The sequence below is a fragment of the Oryctolagus cuniculus genome, chromosome 17, assembly GCF_051225735.1.
Source record: "Oryctolagus cuniculus isolate XC-2025 breed Fujian yellow rabbit chromosome 17, ASM5122573v1, whole genome shotgun sequence".
Lineage (NCBI taxonomy): Eukaryota > Metazoa > Chordata > Mammalia > Lagomorpha > Leporidae > Oryctolagus > Oryctolagus cuniculus.
Window position 1 is genome coordinate 10,632,842 of NC_142883.1, and position 23,019 is coordinate 10,655,860.

Sequence of the window (23,019 nt, forward strand, 5' to 3'; positions counted from 1 at the left end):
ATCCAACATGGAAATAACATGTTGCTTATGAACCAAGTTATGAGGAAAAGTCCTGGATGGTTAAACTATTGTGAATTTCCCATCCCCAGAAATATTCCAAATCAGGATATCAACAATGGTGTCCCCATAAGCAAAAAATACGTAATGAGTGATTCCCCTTGGTGTCTTTTGTTCCCCTTTGCAAGACCTCATCTCCACATATGCATCTTGGTTCAATTAGTTTTTTATATTCTGGAAGGTCTCAGAGGGGCATGGAATTTTAGGGGGGGTCAGAAAAGATAAGTAAAAGGACTCCAAAACTTATAAATTTAGATGAGTTGCATTGTAGTAAAACAACTGGTCATACATAACATTTAGGTTCATTTCAGAACAAGATGCTCTCTAACCTGTACAAAGTTTTCAGTTTTTTTAATACAGTGTCTTTATGTGGAACGTGTGTTATTTTTCTCCAAGCCCCATCATTCTTATTTTCTAAGATCTACCTCCTCATTAGTTTATACAAGGACACTTCAAAAAGTTCATGGAAATGTGTATGATGAAAAATTATGCATGGAATTCAAAATTGCTTACACCGAAATGAACTTGTCTTTTAATCTCCTCTCCCACAAACTTTTTGAAGTTTTCTTACATCTTCCAGGTCTCTGAATGCACTTGACTTTGTTGCTTCTGCATTAGGCTGAACCAAGAAAATGGGTCTCCATAAATATTGCATTTAACTATTTGGCAGCATTTTCTGAAAGTAACATAATAGCCCCCCAGTGACAGTCCATAATCTCTATTGTTTATTACAACAGCCAGCCTGGATGTATGTAAGCAGTGTATGTAAGAATGTAATTGGGAAGTCAGAGAGCAGAGCCATTACACCTCCTTCCTAAGTTATTAACTGTGGGAACTTAGCCAATTCATCTCTCTTGATTGCACACTCTTCGTCATAAGTAAACGGGATCCATATTCAAAATACCACAGTTGCTGCAATGCAGGATTAATAATGAATGTAAGAAATCGCAAATGTGAGTAGGACCTTTGGAAGAGCTTTGAGTGGTTATATCAAGGCGTTTGAGTGATTCAGGTGAGAAAGCACAAATGAACAAGATGCCAAATTGCCATCAGCTCACCACGCTCTGATGGATTTCAGGAGCACAGGTCTCATGAATACGAGTACCTGAGTAATGCCTTCTTCTGGATACTAGCGGCAGCCTGCTTCACTCCTTATATTGCGATGAGCAGCATCAGTGACTACAAAGTAGGAAGAATTAAAAGTCCTCAAATGTGTTTAGTATCCAGAAAACCCTCCTGGCCCATTGTGATCCTATTTAAATGCAGGGGATGTATCTAACTTATGTGCTTGATATAAGGAATGATCAAGCATTACAACAATAAATTGCCAAATATTAAGAAAATGCTATTTTTATTTAATGTGGGACTTCAGGAAGGAGGGCTTGGTAGATATTATCAACCATCAGTGAATGGCTACTTTTAAGTGCTATAATACAGAGTTTTATTACAGTTACTTATCCACTGACATAATCACATCTCCCCCTCAATGATAGTTTCATTTAGATGGTGATAGCTAAACATCCCTGACCAACTCACCACAGCACTTCTGTTTATTGTAGGAAAGGATTGTCCCTTTAAGGCTTGATTTGTGTGATGCTTTTATATAAAATTCAAGCAACCCATGAGTGTCTCTATCTTCCCACGATACTTCCAGTGCCCCTAAAAGGCCCTTTTGCATATATTCACCTCCTTAACGTCATCAACTGAGTCTTGCTTTGTGCTATGAAACCATGCGTAAGTTCATTGATATATTTGTCTTTGTGCTCTAAAATTATACCTATTATTAGCAACTTCTCATCTAAGAAACGCAAATAAGATCACATATTCACTCTTTGTTACTATCATTTTTATTGCTTTTTATCACACTTAATTACCTAATAATTTTTAGCAGATTTATTTATTTGAAATGCAGAGTTATAGAGGGGGAGTGAGAGACACAGAGAGAGATTGTCCATTCACTGGTTCATTTTCCAAATGGGTGCAATAGCCTGGGTTGGACCAGGCTGAAGCCCAAAACCTGGAACTCCATTTGGGTCTCCCACATGGGTAGAAGGGACCCAAGTTTTCAGAATTTCTTCCACTACTTTCCCAGGCACTAGCAGGGAGCTGGATCAATTGTGGAGTAGCCGAGACATGAACCAGCACTCATATGGGGAGCCAACGTTGCAGGCCCCACACTCTTTTTATTCTTGTTTGTAGTTAAATCTCCTTGGTTCAGATATGGATTTTGATAGCTACTTAACTATCAGAATTTCTTGATCTCACCTTTGTCATCAGTAAAATGGAGATAATTGTTTTATCTATTTGAAATAGGTTTCTGTGAGGATGTGATTCCATTCTGGAACCCTATTCAGATAGTTCCAGAATTATATATCAGATAATTCCACAGATATATAGCATTCTTAAATGATGTATTTCATTATATTATACAATTATACAGTATATTATATTAGCATACTTGATACCTCCACATAGATGAGTAACATATTTTACATATAAGCAAAGAAAACTTTTAGTTTCTGGGCAGACTTTCTCATCTCCCAACTTTCCCATCCCAGTAAATGGCACTGCCGTCCACAGCTGCTCTAGCTTCACACCTGGGAGTTATCTTTGTTTTTCTCTTTCTTTTATCTTCCTTATCTAATCTATCATTAATTCCTTTAAATTATACTTAAAATGTATCAAATCTGTTCACTTCTTTTTATCTCCTGGCCTAAGTCATCATCATTTCTTATCTGATTACTATGATAGCTACCCATTTGTCTTATTCATATTTAATTCTTTCAATATAACCAGACAGCTTTCATAAGTTTAAATCAGATCATCTTATTAAACAACTTCCAGCTGCTTCCTTTTGCATTTGGAATTAAATTCTTTAGGTTGTCTGACAGAGCTTTGCACTATCTGTCTCTTCTCTACCACTCCGCCTTTCCTCATTGCGGTCTCCTGATCTACCTCTCCTTGCCTTCCTTCCAGTTCTCAAATATGCAAATGACACCTGGGCTTTTCACTGGCTCTTCCTTCTGGTGGAATACTCTCTTCTATGCCTTGAACACATGACTTCTTAGATCTCAGCACAAGTTACATTTTAGCTTTAGACTGCTTCCCCCGTTTAAAATAGATGCACTATCACTGCCGCAGAGCTCATTTAAAAAAATCTGTACATAGTACCTATTGTTCTCTGAGTCTTTCCTCATTTGTTTGCCAGCTTTAACCTCCCCATGAGGAATAGTCATCATCAGAGAAGGAATATGTTTTTTTCTAAATCTTATTTTTGCTCATCTCTTTTAGCAATACACAATTTTCATTTACTCTTGATTAAAACCGAGGAGCTATTCCTGCTAGGGTTATCGGATTAAGCAGGTAATATTAAGTTCAGGAGGCCGGTGCCGTGGCTCACTAGGCTAATCCTCTGCCTGTGGTGCTGGCACACCGAGTTCTAGTCCTGGTCGGGGCGCCGGATTCTGTCCCAGTTGCTCCTCTTCCAGTCCAGCTCTCTGCTGTGGCCTGAGAGTACAGTGGAGGATGGCTCAAGTCCTTGGGCCCTGCACTCGCATGGGAGACCAGGAGGAAGCACCTGGGTCCTGGCTTTGGATCAGTGCGGTGCGCCCGCTGCAGCGGTCATTATGGGGTAAACCAACGGAAAAAGGAAGACCTTTCTCTCTGTCTCTCTCACTGTCCACTCTGCTTGTCAAAAAAAAAAAAAAAAAAGTTCAGGAGACCAGTGCTGCAGCATAGTAGGTTAAGCCATGGCCTGCAGTGCTGGGTTGTGTCCTTGCTATTCCTCTTCTGATCCAGCTCCCTGCTGATGGCCTGGAAGAACCGTGGAAGATGGGCCAAGTGCTTGGGTCCCTGCACACACATGGGAGACCAAGAAGAAGCTCCTGGCTCCTGGCTTTGGATTGGCCCAGCTCCAACCATTGCAGCCATCTGGGGAGTGAACCAGCAAATGGAAGACCTTTCTCTGTGTCTCTCCCTCTCTCTGTTTTTAACTCTACTTCTCAAATAAATAACGATCTATTTAAAAAATTAGATTCAGTTAAACCAATATTGGATTAAAAATGAGTATTTTTAGTGTAACTGTGTTCCAAATATTGCACAACACGTACTCAAAAATTATTTGTATAACATTCAAATTTAATTGGTGACCCCATGACCTTGATTCTCACCCCACTCCCTACCCCCAATCTCCATAGCCAGGAATGGTGAAATCATGGAATTTATTTCTGATATAGCTCTAGAATCTCTGTTTTCCTCTCTCTTCTACAGCACTCTAGTCAGAGCCATCATCATCTCCCTTCAGGATGGGCACAACAGCCTCCCTAACTGTTCTCTATGGATCTTCTCAGATTTTCACAACGTATGTCTGAGAAATATCCTAAAAAGTAGACTGTGTTAATTCCCTGGCTAAATCCCACCAGTGGTTTCTCATAGTACAAAGGAACAAAAATGAAATTGTTTCTATAACCTGCAAGATCAAAGATGATCTCTACCAAGGTGTATCTTTCTATGCTGAGCTGATGCCACTGTCACCTTGATAGCCATGTCCAGCCATACCTGGCTTCTTTCCAGTCTCCCCCAAACCTACAACTCCCCCTGTTATAGGACCTCATTATGCTATTCTATCTACCTACAGTGCTTACAAGAAAATGTTAACCCATTTCTGTTGAAACTTTGTGCAATTTGCAAGGGTCAGCATCAAAGGAAAGAAGAGAGCTGATGTCTTCTCATTTAGATAACGTCCAGTCATTCTACGATGGAACACTAGATAGTTACATTAGTGCATTTTTCCCTTTAGATGGTAAAGCATAACATAGTTTACAGTAGAACAGTATTTTAAAAAGTTTATAGAAAATGAAATGCTGCAGAAAGTTTTTGAAATTCTTGTACAATAAGACCCCTTCTAATATCAAAACCTCTGAAGCAAGTAGCATCATCATATAATAAATGAGAATAATATTTATAAAAGGGATATGACAAAAATAAATGTTTTATAACTATATATTTCCCAAATATCAACTTTTCAAGACTTTTTGTTCTTCTATTTCTTTATCAGCAAAAAATACATTCCCAGCTTTGGATCTCAGGCCTCTACCCTTCTGCTTACTGGTTCGGACAGGCCCTGGTGGATGTTCCCTTGTACTTCTTGATACTTCTCCTAATGCAAATAATAGATTATGTTTTTAGCCCAGATGAGATTATATTTATAATTCAAAACCTGCTAATTCAGGTAAGTGACAAAATTTACAAAATGTTCTTTTGGACTTTTTTCAAGAATGCAGTAACATTAATCTTAAACCAAAGAACTTCAAATTAAATGTGCTATAACATATTGGCATATTGAGGTATGAGTATGAATACTTCCCTAAATGGGATTTACTATATCCGACATTAATACCTTAATATTTCTATTTTCAGATCCTGTGCAGTATTGGATATGTCTCATCTCTTGTTTTCTTGACATACGTGATTTCATTCATTTGTTGCAATGGTAGGAAAAATAGTGGCATTTGGTCATTTTTCTTCTTAATTTTAAGTATACATATGGTAGATATTATTTTAAGCAGTTTTTTATGAGTAAGAATATGTTTTAATTTTGTACTAATGATAATGGTAAATTAATATTTCTCTCAAGAATATTCTGATCACTCTAAGATGATCTTAGACTTATATAAAATATACTGTATACGAGGCTATATATATCCTCTATAACTATGACCCAGTCAATGTTCTCCAGAGTGAGAGACTCCCTTGAGCTAAAGACTTCTACCTCTAACAGTTCACTTATAATTTCACTTCAGTATTTAGAAAGGACCTTCTTGCCCACACATCTGAAAAACCACTGTCTCCTTAATCTTATTTTTCCTTGCCTGTTAATAGGTTGCATTATCATTGCAAAATTCAACCAGCTAGTTACACATACCAAAAATCTGGAATTGTCCTTTCTTCCTCTCATTGTCTCTTTCCACATTCAACTCCTATGTCCCTGAGACTCTAAACCTTTCCCTGTCTGTTTTATGTGTTCCAACTATATGTTTACATCAGCGTCTAAGCTTTCGTCTTCCTCACCTGGAGTGTTGCAATAGCTCTGTACCTGGTTGCTGTGTTTCTACTCCTTAGTCCTATAAGCTACTTCTTATATAATAACATAAGTAATCTTTTAAAAATAAATCTTAACTGAAAAATATGACCTAGACACAGATAAACACACATATTTTAAGTGCAATAAAATATAAGGGAGCACTTCCATAAAAAACAAACAGAAAAAGAATAGAGCATAGATAGGGTCTAGAAGCCCCTCAGACCCATTCCCAACATTATCCCCTCTTCATAAGAAATCATCATTCTTAGTTGTAATTCAATCAATCGACTTAGCTAGTTCTGAATTTAATGAAAATGGAATCATAGAACACATTATTCTGTATCTTCTCCTTTAAAGAAAGATTTATGTACTTATCCATTTATTTGAAAGGCAGAGTTACAGAGAGAAGGTGAGAGACAGAGAGAGAAAAAGAGATCTTTTATCTTATGGTTCACTCCCCAGATGGCTGTAACTGCCAAGGGCTGGATCAAGCTGAAGTTGGAAGCCATCCAGGTCTCCTATGTGGGTGATAGGGGCTCAAATACTTGGGCCATCTTCCACTGCTTTCCCAGGTGCATTAGCAGAGAACTGGATTGGAAGTAGAGCAGTTGAGATTTGAACCTGCACTCACAGGCGGTGATCTGATGCTATTCCACAATGCCAGCTGCTGCATCTTCTCTTAATCAGGAATGAATTGTTAGAAAATATGCTGTTGTATCTGATAACTACCATCATAGTTAATTCCTTTCCATTGCTGTAGTGTTCTATTGATGAATATTCTATAATGTGTTTTGCCATTATTGTGATAATCAAGCAGCTTCCTCTTTTGGACTGTCATGAATAAGGCTGTATGGATGTTCTTGTGTCTTTTGGTTCAAATATATGTGTATGCTGAGACATAAACCTGGCAGTACAGCAATTGGGTTGGTATTCACATATTCAACTTCAGTAGATCTTGCCAAAGAGCTTTCCAAATTGCTTGTACCATGAGTAGTTTGTGATAATTTCAGTGGATTATGTGGGGAATGCTTCATATCTTTACCAAAATTTGGAAGAAACAAAAATAAAAACATAACAAGTGAGCACAAAATACAAATTATAAAATAAAAATAAAGGAAATGATTTTCATATTGAATTAAACATTAAACTCAACATATTCTCTACAACAAACACATGTGCATCACAGACATTGACTTAGCAGACTTTTTTTTTTAAATACAGAAAATTGGAGATGGCCACACCAATAACAGATAAAGTCAAATTTGATTCCAAACGTCTTAGATTAAAAAAGGGTAGGTTGACAAAATGTGAACTCTGTGAGCAAGACAACTTATATTTTGCTTCACAAACAATATATGACAATAAAAATACTTTTTTATAAAAGATTTATTTATTTATTTGAAAGGCAATACAGAAAAAGAAGAAAATAAAAGGAGATCTTCCATCCACTGCTTCACTCCCCAAATGTCAGTAATGGTTAGAGCTGGGCCAGGCCAATGCCAGGAGCCAGGAGGTTCTTCCCTGTCTCCCATATGGGTGTTGGGGCCCAAGTACTTGGGCCATCATTCACTGCTTTCTCAGGCACATCAGTGGGGAGATGGATCATAAGTGGTGCAGCCAGGACTCGAACCAGCACTCATATAGGGTGCCAGCATTGCAGGTGGAGGCTTAACCTTCTAAGCCACAGTGCTGGCCCCCACAGTAAAAATACTTAACACAATCACCTCTAAAGTTACAACTTGCCTGTTTCAGAACTGAAAGATCAGGTATAAAAAAAAATGAGCTAATATATAGAGATTTAAGTTAAACATTTTTAAAGTTGAATTTGATTAGATATGTTGACTAAAATATTGCTATTAGACCAGAGAACTAATAAAAACTCTTGGGAGAATGATGCCTTACACAGAGAGGATGGATGCCAGGGGCATATTATTCTACAAGATCTGAGCTGAATTGGTGTGTGCCAAGGTCTTACAGTATGCCAATGTCTTGACATCTTTGTCAAGTGCATCTTTGATGCACTGCCTACTGGGTAAATAGAAAACTAATGAAAAACACAGGTGTAACTCACAGAAGAAAATAATCAGGCTAAGAATGGACCAAGCTGAGCATCCATCTGTGCCCCTAGGCATTATTGCATTCAGAAGAGAAGATATACATGAAAAAAGAGTGTTTTAAAGAAATCGTAAATACCTATCAGAGCAAATAGAAGATATGGATGAGGTTGCATATGTTAGAAATATCCAAGATAATGCCTTAAACTTATTGAGTAAGAAATATCCAAGATAAAAAGATAGCCCATGACAACTCTCTAAACACACATGACAATATAAATTTACAAAGGCAAAAGGAACAGCAATAACAACTACAAGTGAAACAAATTAACATAATATCCCACAAAAGATTCAGAATAGTGGTAGGCATTTTGTTCAGCAGCTAAGACATTGTTTGGGATGCCTGCATCCCATATTGGATTCCCTTAGTATCAATTTCAGTTCTACTCCCAATTCCAGCTTCCTACTTAATGTGCACTCGGAGAGGCAGCAGATAATGGCTCAAGTACTTTGGTCCCTGCCTCCCATGTGAGAGACATGAATTGATTCCTGGCTTCTGGTTTTCACCTGGCACAGCCCTGAAAGTTGTGGGCATTTGGGAGGAGAATCAGTGGATGAGGGATTCTCTCACTCTGCCTTTCAAACAAATAATATTAATTAATTAAACATTTTAAAAACATGTAGGATAGGCCAGTGCCGTGGCTCACTTGGCTAATCCTCCTCCTGTAGCTCTGGCACCCTGGGGTTCTAGTCCCGGTTGGGGCACTGGGTACTAGTCCCAGTTGCTCCTCTTCCAGTCCAGCTCTCTGCTGTGGCCCAGGAGGGCAGCAGAGGATGGCCCAAGTGCTTGGGCCCCTGCACCCGCATGGGAGACCGGGAGGAAGCACCCGGCTCCTGGCTTCAGATTGGCACAGCGCCGGTCATAGCAGCCATTAGGGAGTGAACCAATAGAAGGAAGACCTTTCTCTTTGTCTCTCTCTCACTGTCTATAACTCTACCTGTCAAATAAAAAAATAAATAAAAAAGAAAAAAAGAAAAAACACGTAGGATAAAACTTTCATTAGAACTTTTCTGTAAAAGATTTGAGAAAAAAGTATAAATTTAATAAGATAAAAGGTCAATTTAAGGATGATAAAATATCCTGTATGAGAAGAAGATATTTTGAGCAACATAAACACGTTAAAGTGTCATTTAATTGCAGAACTAATAGTGACTTTAAAAAATGGAAAATCTAATTATAGATGTAAAATAAAGGATTAAAATAATCTCAAATTAGCAAAATAATAATGAAAAATATACATGCAGACAAAACCAATCTAATAAAAGAATAAATTATATTTTCATTTAATGAATCCATTAAGTCTTTATATGTATCATTTTTAATGATATAATTCTATTATAATTCTACATATTAAGCTATAATATAATAAAATGTCCTCTAATAAAGAAAATAACTATTATTGAATGATTAATACTAATTAAAATATGAAATTTCAAAATAAAAACATCCAAGAAGTAAATGGAAACCAAACAGAAAAGAATTTAAGTGAACATCAGATTTGTCTCCTATAATTCTCTGTTTCAGTTATCATTTATCTGAAGCACTGTGAATGAAATCTCTGTCCTCCAAAATTATATCTAGAGAAGCTATAATCAGAGAGGTTAGATATCTCAAATACAAATTAAAGCAATGCAGTTATTATAAGCTGTGTTCACTCAATTCACACAAAGACCTGCATACAGGTATTTATAGTAACTTCATTTGCAGTGACCAAAACGTGGAAGCAATCAGTATGTATGTTCCAGAAGTTGAATAGATAAATAAACATTGTTGGCCATATGGGAGCCAGTTCAAGTCTCAGCTCCCTTCTAATGCACTGGGAAAGCTGAAGAATATGGCCCAAGTGTTGACCTCTGCATCCGTGTGGAAGACCTGGATGGAGTTCTAGGGTCCTGACTTTGACCTGGTCCATCCCCAGCTGTTGCAGCCACTTGGGGAGTGAACCAGCAGATGTAAGATATTTCTGTGTGTGTATGTGTGTGTGTGTGTGTGTCCCTCTCTCTGTATCACTGCCTTTCAAATATATAAGAAATCTTTAAAAAAGTAAAACAGTGGGTATATATCATTATAGATTTGTCCAAATCTGTAGAATATATAACACCAAAGAGAAAAATACAGTGGAAATATTGACTTGAGGAGAGAGATCCAAATTTAAGAGAACATTAATGAGATGAACACTTACCCTCTTGGAAAACATGTTGTACTTCAGATCATTGCAGTGATATTGTTCTGTGCTTTTATTTTAGATTACCATCTTTTCGTTAGTTGCCACAGATCTCAATGAATATGGATTTTTAGGACTACTTTTCACCACCATATTAATACCACCCTTCACACTGACTGGCTCTCTATTAATTTTCTCAGAGGTAAGCAATGCCAATCCTGTCCTGCATCATTAAAATCATGGCCATTGAAGAAAGTTTTGAATAGAAATCCCAGTCTCTTACCACAGCAAGGTGGAATATTCCCATTTGGTAGGAAGCCCTGCCTTGGTTTTTGAAGGTCAAAGGCAACTACAGGGAAGTAACATTTTCTAGTTCTCATGGTAATCCTCATTTCTGGGACCCCTATTATGGAGCCAAAGAGATGCCTATTTTTTGTTTCGATACTAACAGACACACAAAAGGAAATGTCTATTGGATACATAAGGCTAGCATTCAATGTGTCAGAGTGTATGGAGAATGGGACTAAAACAAATATTGTTTATAGATGGTTTTAAAGCCATGGAACCGGTTATTATAAGTTACAGAATAAGAATGTGAATAAAAATGAGAATGACTGATGAAATGTAAGGATTATACAAATGGAGGTCCAAGAACTAAACTCCAAAACTTAGAGTTTAGGAAGAGGAAGAGTCAGCAAATCAGTCTGAGAAGGAAACAGGGAAATGGGAGGGGGAAAAAGCAGACAGCTAAGTTCCAAAAATCTCTTCAGAAATTATCCTTAGACATTCATGTACCAGTTTGGAAAAGGGTGTGTCAGATAGTAGTAAAGAATGTTTGAAGGTGCAAGGAGTAATTAAACCATCAAATACAATTCAAAGATCTTGAAAGATGACCACTGAAAAGGAACTACTGGATTTAACTTTATGAAAATCTTTGGTGATATTAACAAAGTTGTTTTCACCTGAAGTGTAATCCAAAAACCTAGAAAGAGTGAACTCAGTAGTGACTATGAGATGAGGAACTAGTGACAATAGGAATAGGCAAGTGTTTGTAGGAGCTTTGCTAAGAAGAGTAGCAGAGAATGAATTGTAGATGAATGAGGAAAGTAGATTTTTCTTGTTTTTCTTTGTTCTTAGTGGGTAGATACTATATGCTCATGTGAGGGAAATTTACTGTGAAAAAAAAAAAAAAGAAATTGGGTCTACGTAAGACCCTTGAATAGCTGAAAAAGAAACCAGTGCAGTACACAACGGAGGAGCTGCAGTCCATAAAAACTGGAACATTCTGTTTATCAAGATCAGAATACATGCATGCAGAGGTGTAGTTTAGTGGTTCTGCTGGTAGAAAGATGAGATGTTTCTCTTGTGACTGACTCTACTTTCTTAAAGAAATAAGAAATGAAGTCATCAGATTAGAGTGACATGGTCAAGGAGGATTGAGATCCTGAAATAGAAGATACGGAAAATTATTTCACCACACGGGCTCTACTTTTGAAATGAAGTCAGCAAAGTTAAGAATTTCTTATGGCAGATACATAGTTGTATTCAGTCAGGGCTAGAAATTTTCCCAGTAAGTTTGTCAAATAAAAGAATAAGGGAGCAGTAGTTTTTTTTTTTGTTTGTTTGTTTGTTTGTTTGTTTGACAGGCAGAGTGGACAGTGACAGAGAGAGACAGAGAGAAAGGTCTTCCTTTGCCGTTGGTTCACCCTCCAATGGCTGCCACGGCTGGCACGCTGCGGCCGGCGCACCGCACTGATCCGATGGCAGGAGCCAGGTGCTTCTCCTGGTCTCCCATGGGGTGCAGGGCCCAAGCACTTGGGCCATCCTCCACTGCACTCCCTGGCCACAGCAGAGAGCTGGCCTGGAAGAGGGGCAACCGGGACAGAATCCAGCGCCCCAACCGGGACTAGAACCCGGTGTGCCGGCGCCGCAAGGCGGAGGATTAGCCTAGTGAGCTGCGGCGCAGTAGTTTTAAATAAGGAAGAATTAAATAATGGTCCTTAACTTCTAAACTAGGGGGCAATCAGATTAAGGATGTGAGGGGCTTATGGATAATGGGGAACACATTGGTGGATTAGAGATTCACCAACTCCAATTCATGAAGCAAGGAAACTGAAAAAAATTAAATATGTTGGCATAGAGAGCAGAGTCCAGGATCCTGCAGTTAATTTGGATGGGATGTAATTGCTGGAAGTGGGCGATTGAGGCACTTAGGAGAATAAGATGATTTGAAATGACATCAGGATCTTGAAAAGCCTCCAATGTGGAAACAAAAACATCTTTTCCAGAGAGTAGCTGGCTGTGGTGCTAAGAAATTTACTGCAAAGTATTTAAAATTGCTCAGGAAAACAAGTCTTGGTAAATATAGCTTAAGAAACAAAATTGGCCCTTTCCCCTTTCTTCACTAAAGAGTTGGGGGAAGTTGGGAAAAGTACTTCTATATATACATGGAAAACCCCAGGTAAAGAACTTGTCTTCAGCCAGAAGTTATTGTCATGATTATTATCAAAAGCAATGCAGGAGGGCAAGAGCAATGTCATGATTCCCGTGTTATTGGGGGAAGAACAGGAGCATGCACAGGGAAAAAGAGAGAGAGAAGTGAATTTAGGGGAGAAGGGTTGTCTTAAGACAAACTTGCCAGTGGATCCTGTGGATCCAATGGATCCTGCAGGCACTCACCCAGACCTCAGCGTGTAGGCAGGTGGAGGTTGATAGTTCACTGAGACAATCTGGAAGCCAAGAAGACATATTGCATGCTCAGAAACTAATTTTTACCTAATACACAAGATAAAATGGTACAAGGCCTCTTACTGAGGTGAAACATGAACAGACGAGAGTTCATTTAAACACATATTCTCCTAATTTTACAGATTTCTCATGACTCTATGGATTACCTCGGAACTTCAGCATCGCAATTTGTGTTTCTGGCATTGCTAATTGTAAGAAGACATTTCCTTCTCAGTGTTGCTGCATGAAGAGATAAAAATTTATGTAGCTTGAGTTTCTTTGAACTGAATCAAATTCGAAGGGTTTGGAAATCTTGGCCATCTGAAGCAACACAAACGCATATACACACTGAGTTTCAATTTGAATGCTATCTTTACAATGATCATCTGATTCCAGTGTGAAACCTAAACTCTAAGTTGTATGAGTAGGACCAGTATCAACTTAACTACCACTGTTTTCATGCTATCCATTCTCTGAATACCAATGAAACTAATTTTGAGAGTTTCATTTAATACTAGATTGTCTTTCAATCTTTGAAAATTTTGTCAAATATTATTTTGTAGATGATCAAATGTTTGGCTAATTCCAACACTGCAAAAGTTTCTATGATGATGCTAATTTTTATTGTTTCTTTTCCCCTAGCCTTACTTTCATTTTTTCATCTTCCTTTTTGCTCTGCGATGTCTGGAAAGGAACTTTAGGAAGAAATCAATGAGAAGGGATCCTGTGTTCAGGTTGAGAAGTTTCAAATGGGATTTCATGTTTTATTTTTAATATTCATTGTTAAAAGAAATTTAAATGTTCTTAAATTAATGGGTAAAAAGAATTGCACAGGTTTATTTTTAAGAGGCTGTGTTTTGTACAAAACTATTATATTTTGTAGTGCTTTTCTGAGGTTACAGTATAGTGCAAGAAACCACATTAGTATACATGACACTGGAAAATTAAGGCAGAATGAAAATGCACTGACATACTTAAAGAATGTCACATGTAAGAGGTAGACTTTTTAAATAATAGCTAAGTATTGATAAGCAATTGGGTAAGTGTTGCCAAACCTGGAAAGACATAGTCTGAACAATTTGACAAATGTTGAGCTAAATACCCTATTTCTGTAGATATAAGAAGGCAACCGGAAAAATTTGAAATCTTACGTTGCATGATATCAGGAAATGAAGTTGAAGGTAGATGTTGGAAAATCTTGAACTAGGGAAACTTAGGGAAGATTTCTCAAATTAAATAATGGGAAATTAAGACAAAGGTGTATCTTGAACACCTGGCCTACTGCACAAAATATGAATCAAGCTCAAGTCTAGTGTTGATGGTATCATATGAGAATGACAAGATGACAACCATGTTTTATGAAACTAACTTTAAAGTACTAATTAGTTGTGGCACGTGTGAGAGAGAGATAGAGGAATTAGCAATAATCAATGGTGAAAGAATGAAGGCAAGAAATAGATGGGTAGCAACGAGGAAAGAGTGATAGTGACACATATTACCAAGAAATGACACTACTCAGTAACTGATTACGCATTGGGATGGTGATTAGATGGCTCAGGTTTTCTGGGACCCATCTCTAACTCAAAATTTTCTAACATTTTATTCTCACAAAACTTTCAGAATTCTAAAATGTCTAGGTCAACATTATAGTTTCTATTTTAGAATTTAATCCACTTATATTCAATGTTATTATTAGTAGGTAAGAATGAAATGATATCCCTACCTCACACCATATACAAAATCAACACAAGATGTGTCAAAGACCTAAATGTAATATCTAAAACTATGAAACTGCTAGAAAAAATGCATGGAAAACATTCAAGCTATGAATAGGCAAAGATTTTTTTGGAAAAGATTCCAAAAGCATAGGCAACAAAAACAAAATGAAACAAATGGGATTATATCAAACTCAGAAGGTTGTACACAGCAAAGGAAGTAATTAATAATATGAAGAGATATCTGACAGAACAGGAAAAATATTTGTAAGCTGCTTATCTAGCAAGAGAATAATATCCAAAATTATGAAGAATTAAAGAAAAACCTCAGCAACACAAAAACAATCAATCTAGTTAGGAAATGGACAAAGAGCATGAACAGACAGTTCTCAGAAGAAGAATTAAAAATGGCCAACAATTATATGGAAAAAATATTGAGCATTACTAATCATCAGAGAAATGCAAATCAAAATCACAATGAGATATCAGCTCACCCTTGATAGGATGGCCATTGTCAAAAAGACAAAAAAAAAATAACAGATGCTGACAAGGATGCAGAGAAAGAGCGGATAGGAGTGTAGATTAGTGCATACCCTCTGGAACACAGTGTGGAGTTTCCTTAACAAATGAAATTGTCATATGATACAGCAATCCTACTACTGGGTATGTATCCAAAATAAATTATATCAAAGATATACATACTTTCATCACCATGTTCATTTTAGTACTTTTCAAAACAGCCAAGTGTCCATCAACAAATGAATGTATGAAGAAAATATGGTACATGTACACAATGAAATATTATTCAGCTGCAAAAAAAAATGCATTCTGTCATTTACAGCAAAATGGTTGGAACTGGAGAACATTATGTCAAGTAAATCAGCCAGACACAGAAAGTCAAATATTGCATGTTCTCCCTCATATGTGGAAGGTGGTGCAATAGATAGTAAATTACAGTTATACAGAAGGAATAAGTTTCTAATGTTACACAGCATAGAGGTATTAACGATATAGCTCAGTATATATTTTTGGAGCAAGTAGAAGAGAGAAGCTCCAATAATCCAATAATAAAGCAGTAGTGAAGAGAAGGAAATGGTGGGGCAGGTGCTGTGACATAGCTTGTGGGGCTGCTGCCTGCAGTGCCAGCAGCCCTTATGGGCGCCAGTTTGAGTCTCAGCTGCTCCACTTCTGATCCAGTTCTGCTATGGCCTGAGAAAGCAGCCAAAGATGGCCCAAGTCTGTGGGCCTGTGCACCCACGTGGGAGACTGGGAGGAAGCTCAGATTGGCCCAGCTCCGGCCTTTGCAGCCATCTGGTGAATGAACCAGCCAGATGGAAGACCCCCCCGCCCCACCTCTCTCTCTCTGCTTCTGCCTCTCTGTAACTGTGTCTTTCAAATAAATAAATAAATAATCTTTTAAAAAAAAGAGAGAGAGAAGGAAATAGTAATTATCCTGATTGTTCACATGCACTGAAATATCACACTGTACCCCATAAATATGTACTATTATTGTTAATCAAAATTTTTTTAAAAAACGTGGTACAGGCCGGTGCCCCAGCTCAATAGGCTAATCCTCTGCCTGCGGCGCCGGCACACCAGGTTCTAGTCCTGGTCGGGGCGCCGGATTCTGTCCTGGTTGCCCCTCTTCCAGGCCAGCTCTCTGCTGTGGCCCGGGGGTACAGTGGAGGATGGCCCAAGTGCTTGGGCCCTGCACCCGCGTGGGAGACCAGGAGAAGTACCTGGCCCCCTGCCATCGGATCAGCGTAGTGCGTCGGCCGCAGCGCCAGCCGTGGCGGCCATTGGAGGGTGAACCAACAGCAAAAGGAAGACCTATCTCTCCGTCTCTCTCTCACTGTCCACTCTGCCTGTCAAAAAAGAAAAAAAGAAAAAAAAAGTGGTACAATATTTTTTTTCATTTAAAATTTAGAAAAAGGGTTGGCGCCGCGGCTCACTAGGCTAATCCTCCACCTGTGGCGCCAGCACCCCGGGTTCTAGTCCCGGTTGGGGTGCCGGATTCTGTCCCGGTTGCCCCTCTTCCAGGCCAGCTCTCTGCTGTGGCCCAGGAGTGCAGAGGAGGATGGCCCAAGTGCTTGGGCCCTGCACCCGCATGGGAGACCAGGAGGAAGCACCTGGCTTCCGGCTTTGGATCGGCGCAACGCAGCCGTAGTGACCACTTGGGGGGTGAACCAACGGAAAAAGGAAGACCTTTCTCTCTGTCTTTCTCTCACTGTCTAACTCTGCTTGTCAAAAAATTAAAAAAAAAATTAGAAAAAAAATAATTTCTAGATACCTTTCACATGCAATCCTGCCTCAAGATCCTTTGCCAGCGAGTGTGTACTGATTTATTATTTGGAAAAAAAAAGTCACTACTGACAAGTAAAATTAAGCTCAGATAAAGAGCAAAGATGACATTAATAGGGCTCATCACTTGTCTCAGTGATGGAAACTAGGCTGTTTGAAAGGCAGGTGATGTAAAAGAATGGAGAGTATTTTGTGCTCTTAATCTATCCATATAATTGATAGTCTATAAAGAACTCATTATTTTTACTACAAGTGTTACAACAAAAACCTGTCCTTATTACACTGCTTTGATCTTAGAATTTCTCCAAGAAGCAGCAATGTTTTCCAAACCCAGAAGAGCCTGAAGGAGAGGATGAAGCTGTTCAGATGGAAAGAATGAGAACAGCGAATGTTGTGACTCTCCCAGATGCTGATGAGGTAGGACTTAAAAAAACTCCATTATCAAATAAATTTGACTGTTAGATAAAATGAACAGCTATCTAATCTTAATTTAGAAAAATGTTTTAGAGTCTTTCATCCTTACAAATATGGTTCATTACTTGACTTTGGTGAGTATACGAAGGCCATGGAGCAAAGGAAACACACATGCATACAAACTAACTAGTTAACTTATTTTTCAGAATCACATTGTAAAAATGTTATTTATTTGAGAGAGAGAGAGAGAGAGAGAGAGAGAGAGCAGGCTCCCCTCCACTGGTTCGCTCCCCAAATGCCTGTAACAGTTATGGCTGGGCTGCGGCTGAACCTGAGAGCTGGGAACTCAATCAGGGTCTCCCACGTCGGTGGCAGGAAGCCAGTCATCTGTGCTGTCAGTGCTGCATGAGCAGGAAGCTGCAGTCAAGAGCCTGAGCCAGATGTCAAGCCCAGGTATCCCCACTGGGAGACAGGAATCCCTACCTTTCTCTAGTAAATGCCCGCCTCCAACTCCTCAGGGTCATAGTTCTGATACATGCAGCAAAGCGTTGCAAAGCCCAAGTAATATTGTATGCTCACTTCGTGCACTTCAGAGGGGGACAGCTTCTCTAAGCTGTATGTGTGTTTTCATGTGTGTATATGTATATGAATGCACATGTCTGTCTCAGCAAATCTTTGGTTCAGTGAATATTCTAGGTGTGTTCCTGAGAAGGGATAAGTGCACAAGTCACAGCGTATGCTGCTCACTCTCTCTGCAGGAATATAGACTGGGAGAGCTCACTTGAAAATGGCAGTTCCTAGGGGAAGGGTTGGTTCAAGTCATGCTTTTGTGTAGGAAAAAATTTGGTGAGAAGTATGGAGCACTGTCTCAATTCAGAGCAAGAATAATGCCTGTTGCTATTCACTTGTCTTTACAGAAACCAGTCATCATTGCCAGCTGTCTACGGAAAGAATATGAAGGCAAAAGGAAAAATTGCTTTTCCAAAAGGAAGGAAAAACTGCCACAAGAAATGTCTCTTTCTGTGTTAAAAGAGGTTGGAAACCACTGTTCTTTAGCAGAGTGATAGTGACCTCAGAACATTGTCTTTCAAAGAGAATAGGGAAAAAGAAAAATGAAGAGAATAGGAGTATCTGAATCTGAGACTCCTGCTGATAAATATGAAATGCAGCCAGATCACCTGCAGGAAAAGTCTGCTCCTTCCTAGAGAGGAATCGCTTACAGTTATAACAAAGCCTTTCTTCACACAGGAGGAGAGTCCTGTTCTGTTAAAACCACCAAAGGAACACAACAACAAAAGGGACCATCTTTCTTCAGAAGGATGGTATGGTTTAGGTAACAATTTCACAACAAGATGACTACACTGAGGGAAACTGACTGAGGCATGGTAGTCCCTTCTTCATTCCTAACAACTAGCACATTTTGTGGAAGTGTTGATTTAAGGCTCTGAAACCAAAATTTGTTTCAGATTCCATCTAAGCCTCTTATTGGCTGCATGACTTTGGCAAATAATTTGTCCTCTTGAAGTCAGCTTCCTCACCTGTAAACTGAAGGTGGTAGTAACATTCAGTTTTGTGTGAGAAGCACAAATTAAATTATGTGCGTAACACATTTCACGTGGTGTTTTACACAGAGACTATTTGAATGGCATTTGCTTTTATTTTTGTGTTAATTATTTGTGTCTTTCTGAGCAGACCTGTTTCTTTCAGGTGAAGTTATAGGGCTGTTAGGACACAACGGCGCGGGTAGAAGCACAACTATTAAGATGATAGCTGGAGACACAAAACCAACTGCAGGGCAGGTCAGTACAACACAGAAATATGATCCTAAATGCTGCTTAGAACAAAACCTTACAACGAATATGGATGGCAACTTTAAAAATATATCAATGACCTTTAACCAGTTATGTTATGTATTCAATGAAGAGGATTAACTGAAAGTTGAATTTCTCAACCTTAATTCCATATTATCTATACATATTGTCTATATGATGCTCTTTACCGAGTGAAAATAAAGACATTAAAAGGAAACATATTCCTTGAATCCAGAGATCTTTTCTTTGTTGATATATATTCCAAGAGCTCATTAGACTCATCCGCCATCATACCAGAAACCACTGCATATGATGGCAGAGCCGCGAACCTCCATATTTAACAGCTGCTCTCTGCTTATGCATGGTAATTCCATCCAACACCTGAAAAGCAAATTTGGCAAAGATTATCTGCTAGAGATGAAAGTGAAAACCCCCCACCAAGTGGAGCCCCTGCATGGAGAAATTTTGAGGATTTTCCCCCAGGCTGCTCGGCAGGAAAGATAAATTCAGGAGCTGTTTAGTGTTGTCATGATCTTTGGTTTGCTTCTCTGTTATAAGGGAAAAATAACCTCATGTTCCCATTCTTTTAGTTTTCTTTTTTTTTTAACTCGTTGATAATTGTGAGTACTTTAATTACTAGAGAAAGGCTCAACTCCAAAGGTTGTCACTGGAAGAAAATGAGAGAACAAAGTGCTGATTTGGGAGCTGCCTCTTGTAAGGGAATTAGCATCCATAAGTGATCTACAATGGGTCAGGTAAGGTACAAATGTAGGCATGTTCTGGGGTCATCTCAGTGATCCTGTCCAGAGAGTAAAACCAGCCCTCATTAAAGAGCTCTCCTGCACAAAGTCCAGGCTGCGTTACCAGTACCAGCCATCACTCAAAGTACAGTGAATGAATGGTGCCTTGCCGTTTTTATCATTATCAGTACCAGCGCCTGAGGTTCCCATAGATTAGGTAAGACCAAATAACTGGTAATGGAGACGGGAGCTGAACCAGGTTCTCCTTACTCAAAATAGGTTTATTTCTCTTTTCACTAAGAAGAATAAATAGTTAGGCTTCTTTCCTTTGTGAGGTATAGGTGTTTTGATTTCTGCCCCTTTGCCTCCAATCCTCTTCTTGGTAAATTGACTTCTTATGAACTAAGGAACACTGACACTATGGTTGACTCCAGCACTATACAGACATGTGTATTTAAACCATTGATGAGACTGGTGCTCCTTTTTAGACATGCACCTATCAAGGGTTGTGACCTTGAAACTTGGCATTCAGCATTACTCTCCTCTTTGCAGGTATTCCTCCTTGTTGGTCTACAAGTTGCCTGTTGAAGATGTGCAACCTTTATCTCAGGCTTTCGTCAAGTTAGAGAGAGGTAAGAGTGACCATTTAGAGACAAGACTCTGAGACACAAAAAAAAATTCAAATTTTAAGTAAAATCAACATTAAAATACAAAAACGTAGAATTGTATTACATCATAAAAAAATTACTAAGACTTCTAACCCAGTGGTTCTCAACCAAGGGTGGTTTGGCAATATCTGAGGATGTCTATGGTTCTTATAACTGGGTATGAGGTGGTGGGATACATTTACCATCTAGAAGATTAATGGGCAGTTATGATGCTGTCACATCCTATAATGCACAAATCTGCCTCCACAAAAAAGAATAGTCTGACCAAACTGTTGTTATTGCCAAGGTTGATAAACCTCACCCTAATTGAATGAGGCCATGGAGGGAAGAGATCATTAACATTTAGTGCTAAGGTTTCCACAAATTCATATAAATAGGAAAAAAAATGTAAATTTGTTTTCATGTATTTTTTTAAAAAAAGATTTATTTATTTGAAAGGCAGAATTTGAGAGAGAGAGAGAGATGGAGAGAGAGAGAGAACTTCCATCTACTGTTTCATTACCCAAATGGACGCAAATGCCAGGGCTGAGCCAGGACAAAGCCAGGAGCCTCTTCTGGGTCTCCCATGTGATTGCAGGGGCCCAAGCCCTTGGGCCATCATCTGCTGCTTTCCTAGGTGCATAAGCAGGGAGCTGGATTGAAAGTGGAACAGCCAAGATTGAACTGGTACCCATGGGATGCTGGCACCATGGGTACCAGCAGATGAGGCTGCCACCGCAGGACGCCGGCCCCTAAGTATTCTTTGATAGAAACAGATGCTAACAAGGAGGTTGCTTTCTTTCCTCAGGTGGGTTAATCCAGGACTACTTTTTAGCTCCTTGGATTTGAGCCTATGCATGCTGCATTGGTCCAAGATAGGCTTGGTTTTTGCTCAGGATGTGTAAAAATCTTAGTGGTCCCACAGTACAAGGTGGCCTCCCTGTTTTTCATTGGAACAGATTCAACAAAACCCTCCATCAAGGCATGCCAGAGGTCTACAACTTTGATTTTATTACAACAAAACCAATTTTGAAACTTGCCAAAAGATGAGGGAGGATGAAGATGAGGGAACATAAGAAAATAGAAGGCTACAAGTAAGATACCAAAGGCACTATTTTACTATGTTTTTCCTGTTAGAATCACTCTTAATAAAATACATTCAATTAAAAAAAAAAAAAAGATGATGAGCTGAACACTCTCCCCATGCCTCTTCCTGAGCAGTACTTTCTGACTTGTCACCTGCTTTCACTCGAGGCTGTAAGCACACTAGCTCCCAGAGAGATTCTTCCCCGAGAGACAGGGTTCGGTTCATCTGTATAGATTCTCTTTCACTTTCTTATCCTGCTGGCCAGTTTTATTCTGAGATCCTTATAGCCATTTCCACACAGACCATTTTGCCCCAATACCAGTTTTATATCATTTCAGTGGGAACGATTCTCATTGTGGGCTCTGACCAACAGGAACCATTTATAGTGGAGTACTAACAGAAAGGCAGATGTCTCCCTGGAGTACAATGGAGGCTTTTCTTAAAAGCTGATATTTCTGGGCGCCGCAGCTCACTAGGCTAATCCTCCACCTGCGGCGCCGGCATCCCGGGTTCTAGTCCCAGTTGGGGCACCAGATTCTGTCCCGGTTGCCCCTTTTCCAGTCCAAGCTCTCTGCTGTGGCCGGGAAGGTGGTGGAGGATGGCCCAAGTGCTTGGGCCCTGCACCCACATGGGAGACCAGGAGGAAGCGCCTGGCTCCTGGCTTCGGATCAGCACTGTGCACTGGCCGTGGCAGCCATTTGGGGGGGTGAACCAACTGAAGGAAGACCTTTCTCTCTCTCTCTCTCTCTCTCTCTCTCTCTCTCTCTCACTGTCTAACTCTGCCTGTCAAAAAAAAAAAAAAAAAAAGCTAATATCTCTGAGGTCTGCATTGTGTTGTAGCATGTAAAGCAGCTGCCTATGGTGGCCAGCATCCCATATGGGTTCCAGTTCAAGTCCCAGCTGCCCCACTTCCAACCTGGCTCATCTTCTAATGGCCTGAGAAAAGCAGCAGTACAGAGCCTAAGTGCTTCTGCATCTGTACCCATGTGGGAGACCCAGATGGATGAAGCTCCTGGCTCCTGGCTTCAGCTGGTCCAGCCCCTGCCAATGCAGCCATTTGGGGCATGGACCATTGGATGGAAGATTCTCTTTCTCTCTCTCTCTCTCTCTCTCTCTCTCTCTCCCTCCCTCCCTCCCTTTCTAATTCTGCCTTTCAAAT

General features: G+C 39.4%; 1 protein-coding gene across 1 annotated transcript in view; it reads left to right on the forward strand.

Annotated features, from left to right (window-relative positions):
• ABCA9 (ATP binding cassette subfamily A member 9) overlaps positions 1 to 23,019 on the forward strand; it is a 77,864-nt gene that overhangs the window by 52,451 nt on the left and 2,394 nt on the right. The window contains 13 exon segments of the mRNA XM_089318009.1: positions 1,111 to 1,243; positions 5,114 to 5,287; positions 5,476 to 5,604; positions 10,501 to 10,620; positions 13,289 to 13,357; positions 13,788 to 13,879; positions 17,459 to 17,472; positions 17,475 to 17,578; positions 18,493 to 18,571; positions 18,574 to 18,609; positions 19,283 to 19,374; positions 19,663 to 19,901; positions 20,679 to 20,758. Coding sequence (XP_089174135.1) covers positions 1,111 to 1,243; positions 5,114 to 5,287; positions 5,476 to 5,604; positions 10,501 to 10,620; positions 13,289 to 13,357; positions 13,788 to 13,879; positions 17,459 to 17,472; positions 17,475 to 17,578; positions 18,493 to 18,571; positions 18,574 to 18,609; positions 19,283 to 19,374; positions 19,663 to 19,901; positions 20,679 to 20,758 — 1,361 coding nt within the window.